Raw genomic sequence first — 18912 nt, 5'->3', positions numbered from 1 at the left:
CAGTACCTTCGGGGACACCCCTCGTATCGCCCACAGACCCAGCAAAGGCACCTCACCTGTGTTGAGGGTCCCAGCAAAGACCCAGCACTGGCCAAATCGAACTGGCTTAAAGCCGTTGCTTCGCCACTCTTTCAGGATCTCCACGCTGCCGTTCCAGATCCTCGGGTCCACGCCTCCGGTGTAGTTGCCACTCCAGTTTCCAGCAAGTACACCATTGTCATCGTTGCCGTTGACCTGGGCAGGAATGAAAAGCCCTCTAGAAGTGAGTCAAGGGAGTGATACCTGGGCTGGGCGCAAAGGGGGTTGGGGGAGGGAGGGAGGCCAGGAGGCTTTGACTGGATTTTCTGCATCTTTCTAGGTGATTTGGGAGGAGAGCTGTCCTAAGGGGACTTTGGAGTTATTTGCAAATTTCAAAGAGCTTTGGCCAACAAACAAAGGTTGTCCTAGCCCATGTGTCCTATGAGGCAGGGGCTCCCATGGCAAACTGAGGTTCCGTGGCAGTGCTGGGCTAGCAACCCAGCCTCAGAGGGTTTTTTGCCAGAACTCTTGAGTTGTCGTGGATGTCAGGCCTGGGAGAGGCAAGGCTTAAAGCTCTCTCTTGGTGAATGTGCTTCACATTCGCAACTAATTTCTCCTTGCGAAGAAGAAAGATGGAATGCCTTTCTTCACTTATCCCTTCTATCACTCCTTCCATGTCAGGAGTGGTTCTGGCCTAAGGATCCCCCACTGGAGATGGTGGGGAGAAAGCATTAGACTAGAAATCCAGAGACCCGAGATTCACTGTCCTGTAGAGTCGCAGTATGAACTATCTCTGGGTGAAATGATGGACTGTTGGGATTTCTCAGACAACCTGTGCAGGGGATGGGAAACAAGACTGACTGGCTTCAAGGGATGATTGCTAAAGTGATGATAAGTATATGGGAGTTCGTTACACTTTTCTCTCTACTCTTGTGTGGGTCCCCACTTTTCCATAATAAAACATAAAAGAGGGAGAAAGTTGGGTAACATGCCCAGTCTTGCCTCCTGTCATTGCGGTGACCGTGGGAGGTTCCCTTCACCTCTCCAAGCCTTTGTTCTTCACCTTCTAATACTTTGGGGAAAGTTAAAAACAGGGGAGCTCCCAGGCCCTTCCAGAAGCCACACAGAGTTGAAGACACTCAAATGAGCATTTATCCCAGCTGTGCACTGAGAGTGGCTGGGCAAGGTCTCCCCAGGCTCTGCCACCTGCCAGCCTGTGAGTGTCTTTCTGTGAGAGCCACAGAGAATGGACAGGCTGGGGCTGGGGCGATGTTCAAAGGGCTGTAGCTCAGGCTTTGCATGCAGGAGCCCCAAGTTCCATTCCGAGTCACCACAAGGTCCCCCCAGCACAATTGGGAGCATCCTCCAGGTATGGCCCCAACCAAACCCCAAACCCCATGCAAAAAGAACACCAACAAACAAAATGAATAGTTCTGCCAATGAAAGGATCCGTGCAAGGACGGGCCTGCCTGGTCTTCCCTGGTGACTCCTTGCAGTAGGGGGCGGAGGGAGGAGCTTGGCCTCCCTTGCAGAAGGGCCTGGATTGGAATCTCAAGATCTGGCAGGTGAGATGGAAGATGGTGCCACCCACCCTTGGCTCCTGAGTCACTGGTGTTCCAGCACCAATGGTAATCAGCAGGGTCATCTCTGGCTGAAAGCTGAGCATTTCAAAGCCCTGGATAGTCCATAATTAGCTCCCAACCCCGCCCAAGGAGGAGGTCTGGAGAGAGCAGCAGGGAGGGGCGGCCCCAGGAAATTGGCACCCAGATAGTGTAGTTTGTCCCGAGGGAGAGGGTGAGTCAGCAGCTATGGGAGCCAGCTGGCCTCCCCCACCCTGCTGAGGAGGCTTGGTCCCTAAATCCCTCTAATGCCAGCTTCTCTTGCCTGTGATCCCACAACACCTGGTCACATGGTTTTTAACCACCCCCCCACTTCTCACTCTTCCCCAGAAACCCTGGCTCCTAGTGAGTTCCAAGTTCCCTCACCACATCTCTCCCAAGGCCCAGCTAAAGACACGTTTCAAGATGCCTCTTGGACTACCCGCAGACAGACCTCATGCGCTTGACAGGTTGCTCACATCTTGTAAATAGCTCATTAGCATGCTCGCCCTCCAGCTCAAAGGAGACTGAGAACACCAACCCCCACCACTGAAAGGCTAACCAGACCTCTGGGTAATTATTCATTTCAGAGAGTTCGAGAGCTCTTGGGCTGTTGGCTTGTTCATATGTGACTTGGAGCGGATGCATCATCGCACACGTGGACACTTTCTGATGGAAGTGGTGCCTACACACAGAGTATGGAGAGACGGGATCTTTGGGGAGCCAGCTCTTACAGTGTGTGTGTGTGTGTGTGTGTGTGTGTGTGTGTGTGTGTGTGTGTGTGTGTGTTGGGAGAGACAGGTCTCTCACATAGGAGGACTGGGCAAGTTACAGGGAACCTGAGCAGGTCAACTGGGTTGACCCTAGCTGAGAGCAAGCCACCTCAGCTCCTGGCCTTTCAGTTTCACCACTGAGATCATGAATGGGCTGGCCTGCTGGGGCCTTCCCAACCTAGCACTAGAACATTCTAAGATGATCAATGCAATGAAAGGAGATTTTACGTTTATGGAGGAACCCACCATCTCTCCCTGGAGGCTCAGTGATGAGCAGGCTTAAATTTGCATCCTACCAAATTTGGTGGAAACCAGGGGTGGGGAGCAAGTACTCATGCTTTCTTGTAACAGCAGACCCCAGTTAGATGCCCTGCCATGCATATGATCCCCGAGCCCTACCAGGAGTGATCCCTGAGCTGACCCAGGAGATAGCCTTGAGCACCACTGGGTGTGGCCCCAAACCAAAAGTAATAAACACATTAGTGGAGATCAAAGGGGGTAAATTCCTTTGTTGCCTTAGAACAGCCTCGGGATTCCTCAGACAGGGTTTTGGAGCAGAGACACTACTGGCTCCAGTTTTGTCTCTCTGTCCCTCATTCACAGGGACAGTGTGTCTCAGGCCAAGTCCTTTAATTTAGAGGAGCCTCCTGCTCCACGTGTCCAGAGCGGGGATGGTAATAACACCGACAGGATTTCCTGAGGTCATTCAATGAGATGACGTTTGGACAGGGCACTTGCGCCTGACCGCAGCTGGATCTGTTATCTGATAACAACTTATCATCTTGGTTTTCTCCGTCACTCACCATTGCACTCAGCACCCGGCCGATATACTTGGGGTCATTTCTGCGGGCTACATCAGTAGCGGGGTCACGGCGGAAATTCAGACTGTGATCCAGGACAGAGAGGCAAATGTTGAGGATGTTTTCTTCAAACTGTTCAAAATGGAACCGGAAGTCATGATGCAGGAAATGGGAAGTGGTGTGAGTGCATGAGAGCAAAAAGATGACCAGAAAGGCCTCCTGGACAAAGAACCCCGAAGGTGCCACCACTGAGCCCGGTTGTCAACTCATCCAGAACCTCTGACATATGGGGCCCAGTACTGCTGACCCTAAAGGAAACGGGACTCTCTCAGGATCTTGGGCTAGGGACGCAATCACTTAGCTTGGAAGTCTTTTTCTGTATAGCAAGAGTTTGGCCTGAATTCACCTCCAAGTTCCCATATTGTTCTGGTTGTGGTATATTATTTAAACTCTGAGGGATTTGATTCTAAAGATAAAATAGCTCACTCCAAGCTGTTTTCACAAATAACTTATCTGTAATAACTGCTTCTCAAATGGAGAAGATCAGCTCTCTTCCCTTAGGGTTTGGGCCATTCTCCTGCTTCCAGTTGCTCTCCCCACCCCATAGATAACTGGGGATTCCCCACCACCTCTACCACCACCCCGGTTATCTCTCTAGCTCCCTGACCTTTTTTAGGGTCCTGATAAAAAGTTCCTTCCTCAGACTGTGCCATCAAAAATCTCCTTAACAAATACTGGGTATTCTCACTCAGATGTGCTATATAGAGAAGCAAGACAAAGGAATGGACGTTATCTGGTGATGGCAAAGCCTTGGCCCTGGATTTTAGAACTGACAAGGTCAAGGAATGGTGGGAGGGTGATGAGGAGGACCAGAAGTACCAAGGACATTGGTGGGGGGTCCTGGACTTTGCTGGTGGAGAAGTGAGGCACCTGTGTACATCAAAACCATAAGGCTGGAGCGATAGCACAGTGGGCAGGGCATTTGCCTTGCACTCGGTTGACCTGGGTTCAATCCCCAGCATCCCATATGGTCCCCCAAACACCACCAGGAGTAATTCCTGAGTGCAGAACCAGCAGTAACCCCTGAGCATTCCTGGGTGTGACCCAAAAAGGAAAAAAAAAACATAAGCATCAATATTATTGTAAACCTGTAGCCCAAACTATAATAATTCAATTTAAAAATAGTTTTCCAAAGGAGTAGGGTGGCGGAGAAGGAAACCTTGAGATATGGATGGAGGATGCTGACCTTGGGGGTGGCTGTGAAGTCTGAAAGAGAAACAAGGCTTCCTTGTTTTGTGGTGCACTCTAAGCTCTCCCCTCCTTCCCTTGTCTTTCTCCCTAGCAAATATGACACAGAAATTTCACCTCTGAAAGCTACAGTCACTCGCTCTGGTTGCCTCAAAATGGCACCTGGAGAGGGACAGAGCGTGAGGCACTTACCGACCCTATCCTGGATATCGAACCCCCACCCTCCACCTCCATCTACAGACACATACGCAGACAGGCACCCTATTTGTCTGCTGGAAACAAAAAAGAGGAAGGGACACCCTGAAAATATTTCCAAAAATACTTTGTGGACCCCCATGGAAGGTCCCAAACATAGACTGTGATTTTGTTGTTGTTGTTGTTGTTGTTGTTTGCTTTTTGGGTCACACCCGGTGATGCTCAGGGATTACTCCTGGCTCATGCACTCAGGAATCACTCCTGGTGGTGCTTGGGGGAGCCATATGGGATACTGGGAATTGAACCTGGGTTGGTCACATGCAAGGTCCTACCCGCCGCACTATTGCTCCAGTCCCAAGACTGTGGTTTTGAGAGGTTGGAAGCTCCCCACAAGGCGAGTTTCATTGCTTTCCTGCAATGGAATCAATGACTGAAGCTACATTATTATTCCAAGAGTCTGTGCTGGGCCTTATTCTCATTAGTATATCATGATCTCAAGTTATTGCACCCAATTAGCGACAGGTTCATTTATCCTGCTAGATTGTGTCCCCTCCAAAGATAGAAAATCTATCTTCTCTGTCTCCTTAGCTGCAGCGTTTAGTCTGCATCCTGGCACGGAGCCCTCGGTCAATAACTATTTTATGAATGGAAAGACTAGGTCAATAGATTTGGGCACCTCCACCTATCTGTGGAGACAGTTGCAGAGCTTCTTGGGTGAAACAGACACTAACTCCCATTTACCTGTCCATAGTTCCAGCCAACCATGCTGATTCGATTTGCGCTTCCCACATAGATAATGCCAGCGTCCTGCTGAACATACTCTTCCCTCTCGGCTTGGTTATTCATAAAGACGCCATCGGCTATTTGACACAGAAGGTGGACATCAGGGATGAGGATCTTATGTTAGATTATAGAGCCCAGTCCTCCTCCCACTCCTGAGTACTGCCTTGGGGACTAGAGCAGGCCCCACCTGCAGCCCTTCTTCCCAGTCCCATCAGGGAATAGAATCTTGGGTGGTGATGCTTCCAAATCATATTGTAGGAGCCGTGAAAAAGAATCTAGGTTGACTGGAGGGTCTGACAATGAGTATGTTCCTTGTACTGGGGTCATTGTCTATTTTAATGACACCATTGCACCAAACTAAGCAGTGGATAGAAACTCACAAAATCCCTGAGGGGTCCTGGGGGACTATAGGATAGGCACCTAATGGTGAGAAGTTTGAGGTTCAGAACAGTAGGGACCCTCCCAGATGCACATGGCTTAGCTCAATGGCACAGCAGGGACTCAAGTCATGGCGTCTGACAGCAGGTTCCTGTGCTCTCTCCACAGCCCACACATGTTCCCTAATCAAACCTGCACGTGTGAAAATCACTGCCCCAAACTCCCTTCCATGGGCATTGGCTCCCCTCCACAGTGGGTAAGAGTGTGGGTGGCCTCAAGGTCCCTACCTTGTGACCAGGGGTTAAAGAGCACCGCGAACGTCCCAAGTTTCATAGGGGAGCCACCGGCCTGCAGGCTCAGTGTGTACCAGCCTATCGGGGCATTGGCAGGAATGAAGATGGAGATATCCAGAGCATTGTTCTCATTGGACACGAGCTGTGCACTCCAGCCACTGTTGTTCCTGTCGTTGGAGAGTGAAAACACGGCTCTGGTCCGGGCCGAGTCTGACGGGTTAGGTCCTGCAAAAGAAGATTGTGGGCAATGAAAACCAGAGACCCAGGGGAGGGACGAGGTCCCAAGGCAGCCCGTGGGGCCTCTGAGGTCAGCATCACGCAGAAAAGCACTGTGTTGCTCGGCAGGATGAATTCCTCTTGAAGACTTGACTCTCGGGCCCAGAGATGGCCGCGCTGGCGTCCAAGGCAGGGCTGGCCTAGAGCTCAGAGTCCAGGGACCTCCCCGCCCCCATGGGTCATGTTCAGAGTTCCAGGCTCAGGTATGGGGTGGGGGAGACGGTGAGGAGGTACCTGTGGAGGCGACAAACACCAGGCTCTCTGCGGGGCCCATGTCTTGGCTCATGGTCATTCGGAAAGGCTGGCCTCTCCGCAGGACGAGATCTTGGGTGAAGTACTTGTCTGTGTGATGCGCCTGCTTGTTGGCGTTCATCTGCCAGTTGATTTTCTGGGGTGGTGAACCTGGGAGATAGAAGAGGGAAGCTGAGATCCTGGGAGGCAGGGATGGTGGAGTGGGGAGGGGGTGGGGAAAGAGGCTGAAGTCACCCAAGGGACAGTTCCTGGACAGAGCTGGCTAGGGCAGAGCCTACCTCGGAGGGAGACTCGAGTAAAAAATCAGAAGAGCTTGACAGCGCCCTGTCAGCACCCCTGAACCTCTACTCATCCTGCCTGTTGGGGTTGTGAAGGTCTGTGCGCACCATCCTCCAAACCCCTACCTGCCTCCAGCTGCCACTCAGCACCTAGGGCACGGGTTGCAGGCTCAGAGGGGCATGACCAGCGCACTGGTCCTTCCTGACCCTTTTAACATGTCACTAGGTGGTGGAGGCGTGAAGAGAACTAGAAGGAGGCAGTTTCTCTGGAATCCTCTGCCCTGCCTCACCTTTCCTGTCCTGACATATCTCCCCCGGACACCTGGTGTCTCTCACCACTCCAACACCCAGCAAATACTTATGTGTGTGAGCTACACTTTCTCTGTGCTGTGCCTTAATTACGGCCTGGGTCTCTGAGTTGGCAGAGACCATGACTGTCAGTAGAATTGCTAGGATGAGAGGTGGGGCAATTGCTGGCTTGACTGGAAGGAGGAGGGGCTTTGCAATGCTCCATGGTTACAAGTTCCGAGTGGACTAGATGGAAGTAATAGTACCGGGGGTAGGGTGCTTTCCTTGCACATGGCCAAGTCTTGTTCAACCCCCTGGAACCCCATATGGTCGGTCCCCTGAGCCCTGCCAGGAGGGATACTTGAGTGCAGTGCCAGGAATTAGCCCAGAGGACTGCAGGAAAGGGCAAAACAAACAAACAAAAGAGTGAGCAGAACAGACTATAGGCTCCTGAGTCCTCCAGATAAGGTCCTGTAAGATCCTGAGCATAAGCTCGTGAGATAGTATAGGGGTTAAGATGCTTGCCTAGCATGCAGCCAGTCCTGGTTCATTCCTGGCACCTAGTAGGATCGCCTGAACGCTACCAGAAGTGACTCTTGAGTATTCCTAGAAGTGATCCCTGAGCACAGAGCCAGGAGTAGCCACTGAGCACCAGCAGGTATGGTCCCAACTCCCCCCTCCCCACCCCCGCCTCGACAAATAAACAAAAAGATCCTGAGCACAAACACTTCAAAGATTGACCCTCACACAATTTGGGAGTTTCGAGAGAAAAAGCACAATCTACACATATTGTAGCTTGGCCTCTGCAGCCATCTCATTCCCTGGAGTTCTGTTGGAGACACTCCATCTTGCAGATTCATTCACTCTGCAAGCCGAATGAATCTGTCTCTCTAAGGAGATGACAGCCTCTGGGGTTGGGTGGCACATCCCAGCACTGAGAAGGACTCTTCCCTGTCTCTCTCCCCATCAGCACCTTTGCGCTCCTGTGCCTGGCAATGCTTTCCTTACAGCATGTGAATATGGGGTGCTCACCCAAGAAACAGCAAGAGCATCAGTTGCTTGGGGGATACTGACTCTGGCCTGATATTGGGGGCGTAAGAATGCATGGAGAGTCATTTTCACCTTCCATGAGCCTCGGGTTAGCATAAGTAAGAATGACTGGTGGGGTGGGGTGACTCTCATCTCCCCCCAATTAAGGGTGTCCCAGACATGCAGGCAGGAAGGAGTTGCTTTCCATTACTACAGCACAGATCAGCGAGAACTTCGCCAAAATCTCTGGTTCTCAAAGGAGGAAAGTTTTGTCAGGATGCGTAGATGCCTGGGGTGGGGGAGAGTGGGGTGCTCCCAGGAGCACTAAAGAGATAGGAGGAGCAGCTTTGCAGTGACCCATCACGGGTACTCTCAGGAAGCAAGACTCTGGGGCAGGCCAAAGGTGGTGACGAGAGGGTGCACTCAGGAGACAGTCTTGCCACACGCTCAGAGTCCTAAGGCTTCATTTCTCAAACATCTCCTTCATCCGAGAGTAATCAAATGACCAAATGAACGTGTTTGCAACCACTCAGAGAACATAAAATGCTCATACCAGGGGCTGGAGCGATTGCACAGCGGGTAGGGTATTTGCCTTGCACTCAGTGGCCAACCCGGGTTCAATTCCCAGCATCCCATATGGTCCCCTGAGCACTGCCAGGAGTAATTCCTGAGTGTAGAGCCAGGAATAACCCCTGTGCATCACCAGGTGTGACCCAAAAAGCAAAAACAAATGCTCATACCAATATCAAGCGACTGACTGACAGGCCACGGTGGGAAGGAGGCATGGGGAGAAAAGATGCTTCCCCTCGAGAAACAAGGAACAGACAAGAGTGCAGGGCTATGTCTTGGGCCAAAGAGGTGCTGTAAGTGGCTGCAAAGAACTCAGTTGCTAGGTCTCCCCAGGGCAAACCCCCCACAGCGCTCCCTTCACTCTCTTCTCAAGGAGCTGGATGAGAGTGTTCCCCTCTGTCATCCTGTGTGAGGATGAAAGGACAGCTCTGCGGTGGGTGAACTTTTAAGTCACTGGAATCTCCCCAGACTTTCTCACTCCTCTCGTGAGCCCCCACAGATGCAAGCTTTTATCCCCCTGATGAAGCTCACTCTTCAGAGAGCAGAAACCCTGTCCCCAACCCACTCTGCCAAGCAGACGGGATGGAGGGAACGGGGTGGGGGGAGGGGGTTCCACATTAGCCCGCCTCTGCCTCCCCTTCACAGGGTGCACCCTGCTTTTCTGCTGAGGCTGTGGAGCTCATTGCCATAGGGGGGTCACTCAGAGGGGCCCAGAAACCAAGGGCTTTTCCAGGACAGAACACAAGGATGGGGAGACAGCCCACAGAGAGGAAGGGCACTCGGCCTGCCCACAGGTGGGGTCATAGCAGGCTGTATCTCCAGACACCGAGCATGCACCCCACCTGGCCTGAAGGAGGCTCGCTCTGCACTGGGGTGTGTAAGGCTGTGACCGTCTGCTCTGAGCAGCTCACAGTGGTCTCAGTTATCTCAGACAATAACTGCTCTCAGCATCATGCTGGGCCCACCTGAGACCCTCACAGGGGCAGACTCTCTCTCTCTCTCTCTCTCTCTCTCTCTCTCTCTCTCTCTCTCACACACACACACACACATACACACACACATATACACACACACACACACAGAGTGCAGGACCTTGTTGGTGCTCAGCTGACAGCTCCCAGCAACTGCTACTCTGTTTTCTGCTGCCATGAATCTGTCTATTCGGAGCAATCCATGGGGGCAGAAGTGGACAAGCACGAGGCCCTTGGGGCCGGGTGTTCAGCTCAGTGTAAGGTTGTCAGGGTTCTCGCCACCTGGGTAAGGAATAGTCTTCCACAGTGTGGCTCTGCCTCACTCCAGCCACCATTCCCCAGGGGAGGTGCGCCAACACTTGTTTCCAGCATTCCCGTGAGAGTTCCTATGCAAGTATGTGTTTCAATACCTCTTTTCTATTCTTTTGAGAACCCCCCTTTTTAAGAAACTTGGATGCAGGTGCTGGAGAGATAGCTCCAAGGGCTGGAGCACCTGGTTTGCACGTGGGGCATCAGGGTTTGATCCCTGGCACCTTGTGGTTCCCCAGAGCCAGAAGTATAGGGGAAGGGGGTCTGCACAGTACCTGGACCCCAGGAAGTGCACATCTGCCTTAACTGTTCTGAAATGTCCCAGTCCAAACCTGGTATGTAAGCAAGAAGCAAATCTATCTCTGTCTTGTTACTTGGAACTCCACTGTCTCCCCGACAACTCTTATGGCACACACACCTTAGGGCTCGTATCACCTCACCCGCTGATTCTGTGGCCTACCTTGGGCAGGGAGACAGGAGAAGCTCAGATGAAGCTCAGAGAAAGGCAGTCAGGACTCAGGGGTCTCCTTCCTCAACAGCCTCATGCTGCCGTCAAGCCCCCGAGTCAATGGGGAGACCCTGAGTATGGTGTATAGGAATGGCAGCTCGACCCCAGTGCTAAACTTGGTCTTCTCCCCAACATCACCTGCCCAGACTCTATTCCTGCCTTCTTGCTCTAGACAAACACTTTAGCTTACAGATCTCTAGAATGAATCGGGTCTGAATGGACATATCTTCTCACCCAGCATCTTTGGACTTTTGGATGGAGATCACAATAAAAAAAAATTGCTTTGTGCCACCTTTCCATTACATGGGGCTCTAACCGATCCCAGCTGGCACCAAACAATACCATCGCTTACTAGGCACAAAGCGCCGATGTTTCTCTTCTCCACTTTTCATATCACTGCCAGTTCTTTTACTACACCCATCTACAGCATAGTAATGGGTGACCGCCAGCAGTCAGACAGTGAACATGCCCGACCTTTCCATGTGATTCCTTCCCGCGCGGCTCTCTGCGTGGTTCCAGAGTAGTTGGAGGCAGCACTTGGCCCACAAACCAGCTCTTAGATTCCCTCCCCTCACCTCCAGGCACTGTCCATCCTCCACTGGCTCCTGGAGCAAACACCAGCTCTCCCTCTCCATGCCTTTCTGGGCAGGGGGCACAGCCCTGGGCAGGTTGTCTGAAAGGCTAGGAGGTTTTGGACCTGGGTCCCTGCGTCTCTGGAAGACACTTTCCCGCTTGGAAGCAAAAGAATCCTGTGACCTGCACCTGCACATGCTCCCCCGTGGGTGGCCATTGGGCTCCCACATGGCCCATCACTAGCACCTGGTTCCCCAGAGATGGGGACCATGGTGGGGGACAAATGCCTTGAGTCCCACACCTGTGGGCTAAAGTAATGAAGGATAGAGGGAGGGGAGCTTCTATTGTTTAGTGAATGTTTTAAATTTTTTTTTTCTTTTTGGGTCACACCTGGCGATGCACAGAGGTTACTCCTGGCTCTGCACTCGGGGATTACCCCTGGCAGTGCTCAGGGGACCATATGGGATGCTGGGAATGGAACCCGGGTCGGTTCATGCCTGGCAAATGCCCTACCCACTGTGCTATTGCTCCAGCCCCTAGTGGTGAAATGGTTTTATTTTGGAAATATGGAGGGGAGAGACAAAGAGACAGACGCAGAGAGGCACAAAGAAGTACAGAGAGACAGTGATAAAGAGATAGAGAAAGACAGAGAGACAGACAGATAGGAACAGAAAGAGAAGACCGAGGAGAGACAGAGACAGACAGAGGGAGCGAGGGCCCCAGTCCCCGGACGCTGGGCGCCTTTTAGCCCGCCTGTCACCGCAGCTCGACGGTGTTGTAACTCCCTCTCACAGAGGAGGATTTGGAAGTCCAGTAAAGTGACGTCACTTGTCAAATATCACACACTCAGGCAGAGCCTGGGCCCAAGTCTGGACCAGACGCCAGTTTTGCCCCATCACGCAGGACTGCCAGTTGCCAGAGTTGCCAGGGTGGTTGTGGGGGTGCAGACTTGGGCCCCGTTTCAAGAAGCTGCGGGAGAGAAGGCACCAGCCAGCACCTGCTCCCCGTGCGTCAGCAGCAGAGGAGGGAAGGCGGGGGAGACGTTGGAATGTCTGAGTCCAGGGCTGCTCCCCAGGAAAAGCCCTACTCTCAGGAGCATGAGTATGGTTTCCGCCCCATCCTGGGCCACAGACATGCAGGTCGCCGAGTGAGGAGCAGCCTTGGTACTGGCACACTCACCCAAGGTCTCATGTTCCACGGCTTCAGGCAACTGAGGTTCAAAAAATTTTTTATGCAGGGGCTGGATCGATAGCACAGTGGGTAGGGCATTTGCCTTGCACTCAGTGGCCAACCCGGGTTCGAATCCCAGCATCCCATATGGTCCCCTGAGCACTGCCAGGAGTAATTCCTGAGTGCATGAGCCAGGAGGAACCCCTGTGCATCGCCAGGTCTGACCCCAAAAGTTAAAATAATTACTAAAAAATTTATGCAGAATAAGGTATTTTGAGAAGCCTCTTCAAAAAAAGTCTATGGTTACGATTGCTCTATTTTATTATTCATATTATTGTTAGTCTCTTACTGGGCCTGATTTGTAAGTCAAACTTTATCAAAGGCATGTGCAGAGGAAACACATAGAGTCTAAAGAATTTGGTACCATCTGTGGGTTTAGGCGTCTACTTGCAGGGTGGAGGTAGGGGGGATCTTGAAGTATATAAGGGGGAACTGCTGGGGTTTGTTGATGTTGTGTGGTTGGGGGGCCACGCCTGGCAGTATGCAAGGGACCCTGCAGCCCTGGAAATGGAATCCGGGGCCCCTGCGTGCCCTTTGAGCTATCTCCCCAGCTCCTGCTCTATTTTTGTTCAAAACTCCCCTGAGTGGATCTAAAAGCGGCCAGCACTAAGGCTCCCTCCCTGAGGCCGATAGATCATTTCACATAAATCCGAGCCCCTTTACCTAATTATCTCCCCCGAGCCACAGGGCAGCTCTGGGAAAGGAGCCAGAGAGGGAATGCAGACGCCTCCCAACCATCTCCGGCCCCAACTCAGGACCTGGGCTGTGGGAGGGAGGAGAGAGAGCCTTTCGCCCAGCACACAGCCCAGGGTGGCATGCGGGCCCTGGGGAGAAAGGCACGGCCTTGCTGGAGCGAGCCCAGCAGGGTGGAGCAAAACCCAGAAGGGCCACACAGACTGGAGAACTATGGGTGGTTATGAGGAGGCCTGGCGGGGGGCGGGTAGGGGGGTGCAGAGGGCAGGTCCATCCCCAGTCTCCAGGATTGCACAGTGGACTTTAGTACCCCCACCGAGGTGAGAAGAAAGCAGCCTCCCCATGAAAGAAGTTCCTCAAGTATATATAAAGAGCCGTGTGCCCCGAGCACCCCAGGTGCACCCCACAAGCGCCCCATGTCAGGGGTGAAGAAACTGACCACAGATGAAGCAACCTGCCCGAGGTCTCTCCACCCGGAGGGCCAGAGCTGAGCGGCAGGCAGCGCGAGTGTCTGGGCACACCGGCACGGCCCCGCGTCTCTCTCCCTGGGAATGCTGGAGCACTGGTGGTCTCTGGTGTTGGGGGCTGGGGGGAGCAGCACTCAGAGGCGCTGGGGCCCCAGCAGGTGAGCCCTGCCCTGGAAAGATGTGAGTAGGGGCAGCCGGACGTGCCTAGAAGGGGCAGCCCATCTTATTTCACCCCGATGATCTCTCACCCCAGTTAGAGAGGGGCGATAGCTCCCTGAAGCACAGAGCTGCAGCCTGTGCAAGAAATCCCCTGGGGCACGACCCCCGGAGTCAGAAGGGAGGAGGCAGGGAGCCCGGGAGACAGCACAGGAGGAAGCTGCTGCCTGCGCGCCCTACAGAGGGACTGGGGGACTGCCACAGCCATGGGGGGCAGCGGTTCCGCTTGCAGGGGAAGGGCCAGGAAGATGCATCCCGGGAGCATCCCGGCAGCTGCTGCAAAGTTCCTGGCAGGCAGGCTCTCTGTACGCGGGGACAGCGCACCCCCGGGCAGGAGTGGCCACTGGAAGGGGAAATCTTCGCTCAGATCTGTCCCCCAAGGATGCGTCCTCTGACCTGGGGCCTCCCAGTGCCGAGGGGCTGGGGAGCAAGGCTTCCCCTCTATGTAAGGCCCAAGGTCCCCGTTCACACTGACCTCCCTTCCTCGGGCTCCAGTGGGCAGCGGGCAGCCCCCATGCCACTGGGCGCAGAGACCAGCTTGCCTTTCTCCGCACCCTCAACCCACCTACAGCCCAGCCGCTTTCCCACTACAAGGTGCCAGGGGTCACCCTGGTGGACTCCCACGAGGAGTTTGCATTAGGCGTGGGGCATGGGGACCTCTCATTTACTTTTCCAGTCCTTCTGCCGAGGATGTTTTCCGTGCCACCAAAGCACTCCAGACCCGTCCCACTCACGGTCCCTGGCCAACCAGTCATTCCCGCTGCCAGCCCCAGCCAAGACTGTCTCCTGGACCCTTTGCTTGGCATTTGCCTGATGATGGTGCCCTGCCAAGCCACTGGTATCACCAAGCACCATCGAACAATGAGGCCACGGAGGCCAGAGATCACAGCTGCCAGCTGCCTGCCCTCCCCCTGCACCAGGCACACGCCTGCCCCTCCGCATCCAGAAAGTGAAATATTTCCTTCCAGAAGCATCTCCTGAGCATGGCCCAGTCGGAGGCAGCCGAGCGAGGAGCTGCATGTGAGACCGCTTTCCAGGAATGGAGGCATCTGCCTGGCTGTCCCCCCACCTTTCAAAACCCTGATTTCCCCCCTGACTAGCCAGAACCCCCCATCTCTGACCTAGAGCATCTCTGGTTGACTCCAGCTTGAGCTTGAAATGCTCATGACCCCCATACCTGGATTTCAGAGTCCCTTAGGAGGCCCAGGGAGGCCCGCAGTAGTCGGACTCTTCGGCTCGGCGGAGGGCTCTGAGAGGATGCGGTGCTCATGCCCTGGGGGTGAACAGGGGCTGGAACCGCTACCCCGTCCCTCTCCCTCCTGCAGAGAGAGCAGTCAGACCCGGAAGGGGCCTGAACACTCCCTATCTCGAGCCTTTCACCTGCCCTCCGAGGAGGTCTGGGCTGACGCAGGCTGTGCAGAAGCCCTGGGTACAGAGCTCCAAAGGGAAACGGGGTGGGAATGCCATCCCAGGCTTAGATCTCACAAGCACTTGTGTTTGTGTGTGTGTGTGTGTGTGTGTGTGTGTGTGACTCCGTTCTGGTCTCAGGACACAGGCAGTTAGTCTGGCTTTGCTACCAATTCTACATGAGCCCTGGGGGTCTCCACCCTCTCCCTGGACCACCTCCTCTTCCCAGAGGGGCCCAGGTGTCCTGAGTGACGGCTGGCATTCTCTCTGGCTAAAGTCTCCCAGAGCCGAGGTGCCTCTTCTTGGCGTTCCCTGCAGAGCCCCGCTCTCCCGGGAGGAATCGGGGCTGGGCAGGCAGCCCAGGCTAGCACCCGTCCTGTCTGGGCGTCTGCGATCTCTGGAGCAACCAGCCTCTTGCATCCTGCTCAGCGATTTCCCTGGCAACCCCTCCCCAAGTCCTGACCACCATCCACTGTCTCTGACAGCCTTCCTCACGCCCTTGTTTGGGTTCAGCGTCACTGTCAGCTCAGTGCATGGAGCACCGCGACAAGCAATAATTAGCCAGCTGCCCAGCAGTGCCCTGTGCAAGCAGAGCCCAGATCCTCGACAGTGACTGCAGACAGAGCTTCAGCGCGGCTGGCGGTTCTCTCTCACCCCCCTTCCCTGCTGCTGCTGCTGCTGGCCGGGGCGCCTGAGCCTTCTGGCCCGGGAGGGTTGGGCTCCTGGTCCTGGCTCATCACTTCAAAGCACCTGCCCTGCTTCCTTCCGCATGTGAGTTTGCTTAGGAGCGTTCCAGCGCGGCTCATGGGTTCTTTCCAAGTCCACTCACATGCCGGCACTTTCACCCTCCCTTGCCGCTTGAGATGTGCTTTTCCTCGCCTGCATGACGGGCAGCGGGGCACCACTGCACGGAGAGACTGAAGAGGCAGGTTCCAGCTCGCTCCATGCTCCCAAAATGTCCCAGCTAACTCAGTCCTCCCACCCTGGGTGCGGGGGGCCGGGGGGGCACTGATAGGGGGTGACGGTAGTTGCCTCCAGTACAATGCTGGGGTGGGGGTGGCTTTTTAATTCTTTGTTTAAAGAAGGTGGGTGCTGAGTGATTTTTTTTTAATTAAAAATTTTTTTTTGGGGGGTTACACCAGCGGTTACTCCCAGCTCTGCACTCAGGAAATTACCCTTGGCGGTGCTCAGGGGACCATATGGGATGCTAGGAATCGACCCTGGGTGGGCTGCGTGCAAGGCAAACACCCTACCCGCTGTGCTATTGCTCCAGCCCTGATTTTTTTTTTTAAAGGGGGCAGTAGGTCAAATAAGTTTGGGTGCCGCTGAGCTCTGGACACGGCCAAGCTCGTCCATCTGTGGAAAGGTGACGTGACCTCCAGCCGCATTGACTACCTGCTCATTACTCAAGGCTACATTCCAAACAAACGCATTCTACCACAGGCACCGAGCTAGAAGTCTGGGCTGTCCCTTAGAAAGGGATGCCGCAGACCAGAGCCCCGAAATCCAGCCTCCAGAAGCCCCCAGGGCAGCTGTGCTGGGCCAAGACTCCGGCGTGCCAGGCTGACCCAAGAGAAGCTCGGACTTCCATCAAGAGCCTGGCAGAGAAGGTACCACCACTCACCAGCCATGGTTCGCTTCCTCTGCCTCTTCTCCTGGCTGTCTCGGAATGACACTGACGGTGTGGGAGACAGGCTGCCGGGATTGCCTTACCATTTATAGAAGCCTCTCCTACACACCCCAATTAGAATTCTAATGAGGTGGGCGAGGCACCAGGTCATTCCTGTCGTGCCTGTAAACGTTTCACTTACGACATCCCTGTCACCCAATGGAAGGTCACCCTGTTTGTGCAAGACCAGCTTGCGGGAGAAGAGCGGAAATAAGAAAAAAAAAGTAGAGTTTGCTTTTGTGATTTCTTCTCCCCCCACCCATCTCCCCCCCACTCCCCCCCCCCGCCCCGCACCTCAAAGATGGACAGTTTCCTGCAGGAAATGAGTTTCTTGCTACGTGTTTCTTGATGTATCTTATTCAGACCTGATGCTGAGAGGGGAGAAAGGGCTCAGCGGAAGCCAGAGTCAGGAGACCGCTTAACGCTTTCTCGCTAGACGCATCGGCGGTGCAGAGAAGCACGAGGGTTTGAGGTGGTGCAGCAGGAGAGGAATTTGGAACGGGGGTGAGAGGTGGGCAAATTTCTAAGCACCAATGTTGGCAGGGCCTCTGGCCACCCCCAAAGTCTGGTTCATGACTGGGAGTCATCCAGGACCCCCCAACCCCTTCTCAGCTCACTCAGTGGTGCCAATAGTCAGTTTCTGGTGCCAGTGCAGGGATGTGGACGCGTGTGTTGAGGCCAGATCTCATCTAGAACTCAATGGCAGTTTGATTCTAGATTGAGAAGGAACTGTCGCTTTTTTCTTGTTTTTTTTTTTAATTAAGATATTTGATTTTATTCAGTACACTCAGGGCTGCTGGCAGTAAAGTTTCCTACGATAGGTATAAATTTAGAAAAAGCTTCTTTCTTATGATAGCCGAGAGTTGGAAGCACCCTAAATGCTCACTGCCCAGAAGTGGGGTGGGGGTGAGGGTGTCTAGGTTACCCCCAGTGGTGTTAGGAGGGTCACAGAGTGCCAGGTACTGAACTGGGTCCTTGCATAGGCTAGACATGAACTATGCCCCTTGAGCTCTGGCCCCAGGTCCCTGGAACTGTTCTTTTTCAAGAGGCCTTGGGGGCAATCACTGAGCCTGTAGTTAAGACACAGTTCAAACCTGATTCTGCTGCACGCTTTCTGTAAGACTGGTGACTGCGTCTTGGAGCTGCTCTAGACCCCCTTCTACAAGGGTTAAAAATGTTCGTTAAGAGTGATGTTATAGGAAGTAGGTGCTTAACTTGCATTTCACCGACCCTGGTTTGAGTCCCTGGTCCTGGATGAGCACTGCTAAGATCACTCCTGAGCACAGATCTGGGAATAACCTCTGAGAACCACAGGGTATGGCCAAACATTCCCCTCTGAATTGCCTCTCTGAACCCACCTTCTACATTGGTTGAAGAAAATGGGTGTTTTTAGGTTTTGCTTGTTTGGTCTTTTTAAGGAACATGCTTTTCAAAAGATCCTTTTGTGGCTATTACAAGTACTGAGGTTTCCTGCAAGAGTTGTGTTTTTTAAAATGCCATTCCCTTACAATAACCAAGAATTGGAAACCCCCGAAGGGTCCAAGGAAGTACCTACACAGAATGGAATATCACTCAGCCATAGAAGACAAAGCCTTGCCATTTGCAGTAACATAGAGGGATCTAGAGAGTGTCATGCTCAGGTCAGCAAGAGAGATGGAGAAAGACAAACACCTATGATTCCACTGTTCTCAAGAAATCAAACAAACGAACGGACTAAATAAAAGCCCCCTAATGCCCTGCCACAAAGGCAGGGTGGGGTGGTGGGGGATGGGGTGGGGGTGATGAGAGGGATACTGGAATCATTGGTGGAGGTGAATGGGCACTGGTGAAGGGATGGGAAAATGATCACTGTATGAGTGAAATGCAAACACAAAAGTTCATAAGTTTGTAACTGTACATCACGGTGATTCTCTAATAAGAATAAATAAATAAATAAATAAATAAATAAATAAAAGCCTCCAACCCTTGAGACTATAAATGGTACCAGTCCTGGCATCAGAATGAGAGTGCTTCAAGTATTGATGACTTTTGGGGGTCTTTCCAGAGAGCTGCAGTGAGAATGAAGACTGAGGCTAGGAAGCAGGATTAGG

The 18912-nt window shown here is 53.3% G+C and overlaps 1 protein-coding gene across 1 annotated transcript in view; it reads right to left on the bottom strand.

Annotated features, from left to right (window-relative positions):
- The window catches only part of TGM3 (transglutaminase 3), a 42400-nt gene extending 25572 nt beyond the window's left edge, over positions 1-16828 (bottom strand). The window contains exons 1-6 of the mRNA XM_055132617.1: positions 16778-16828; positions 6597-6764; positions 6081-6311; positions 5374-5492; positions 3193-3321; positions 57-234 (exon numbers count right to left, since the gene is read on the bottom strand). Of these exons, the coding sequence (XP_054988592.1) occupies positions 57-234; positions 3193-3321; positions 5374-5492; positions 6081-6311; positions 6597-6764; positions 16778-16784 (832 nt within the window). The 5' untranslated portion in view covers positions 16785-16828. The remainder of the gene's footprint in view (positions 1-56; positions 235-3192; positions 3322-5373; positions 5493-6080; positions 6312-6596; positions 6765-16777) is intronic.
- Positions 16829-18912: the final 2084 nt, after the last annotated feature.

Source organism: Sorex araneus, chromosome 3, assembly GCF_027595985.1.
Source record: "Sorex araneus isolate mSorAra2 chromosome 3, mSorAra2.pri, whole genome shotgun sequence".
NCBI lineage: Eukaryota > Metazoa > Chordata > Mammalia > Eulipotyphla > Soricidae > Sorex > Sorex araneus.
This window is presented reverse-complemented; position numbering and strand designations above follow the sequence as displayed.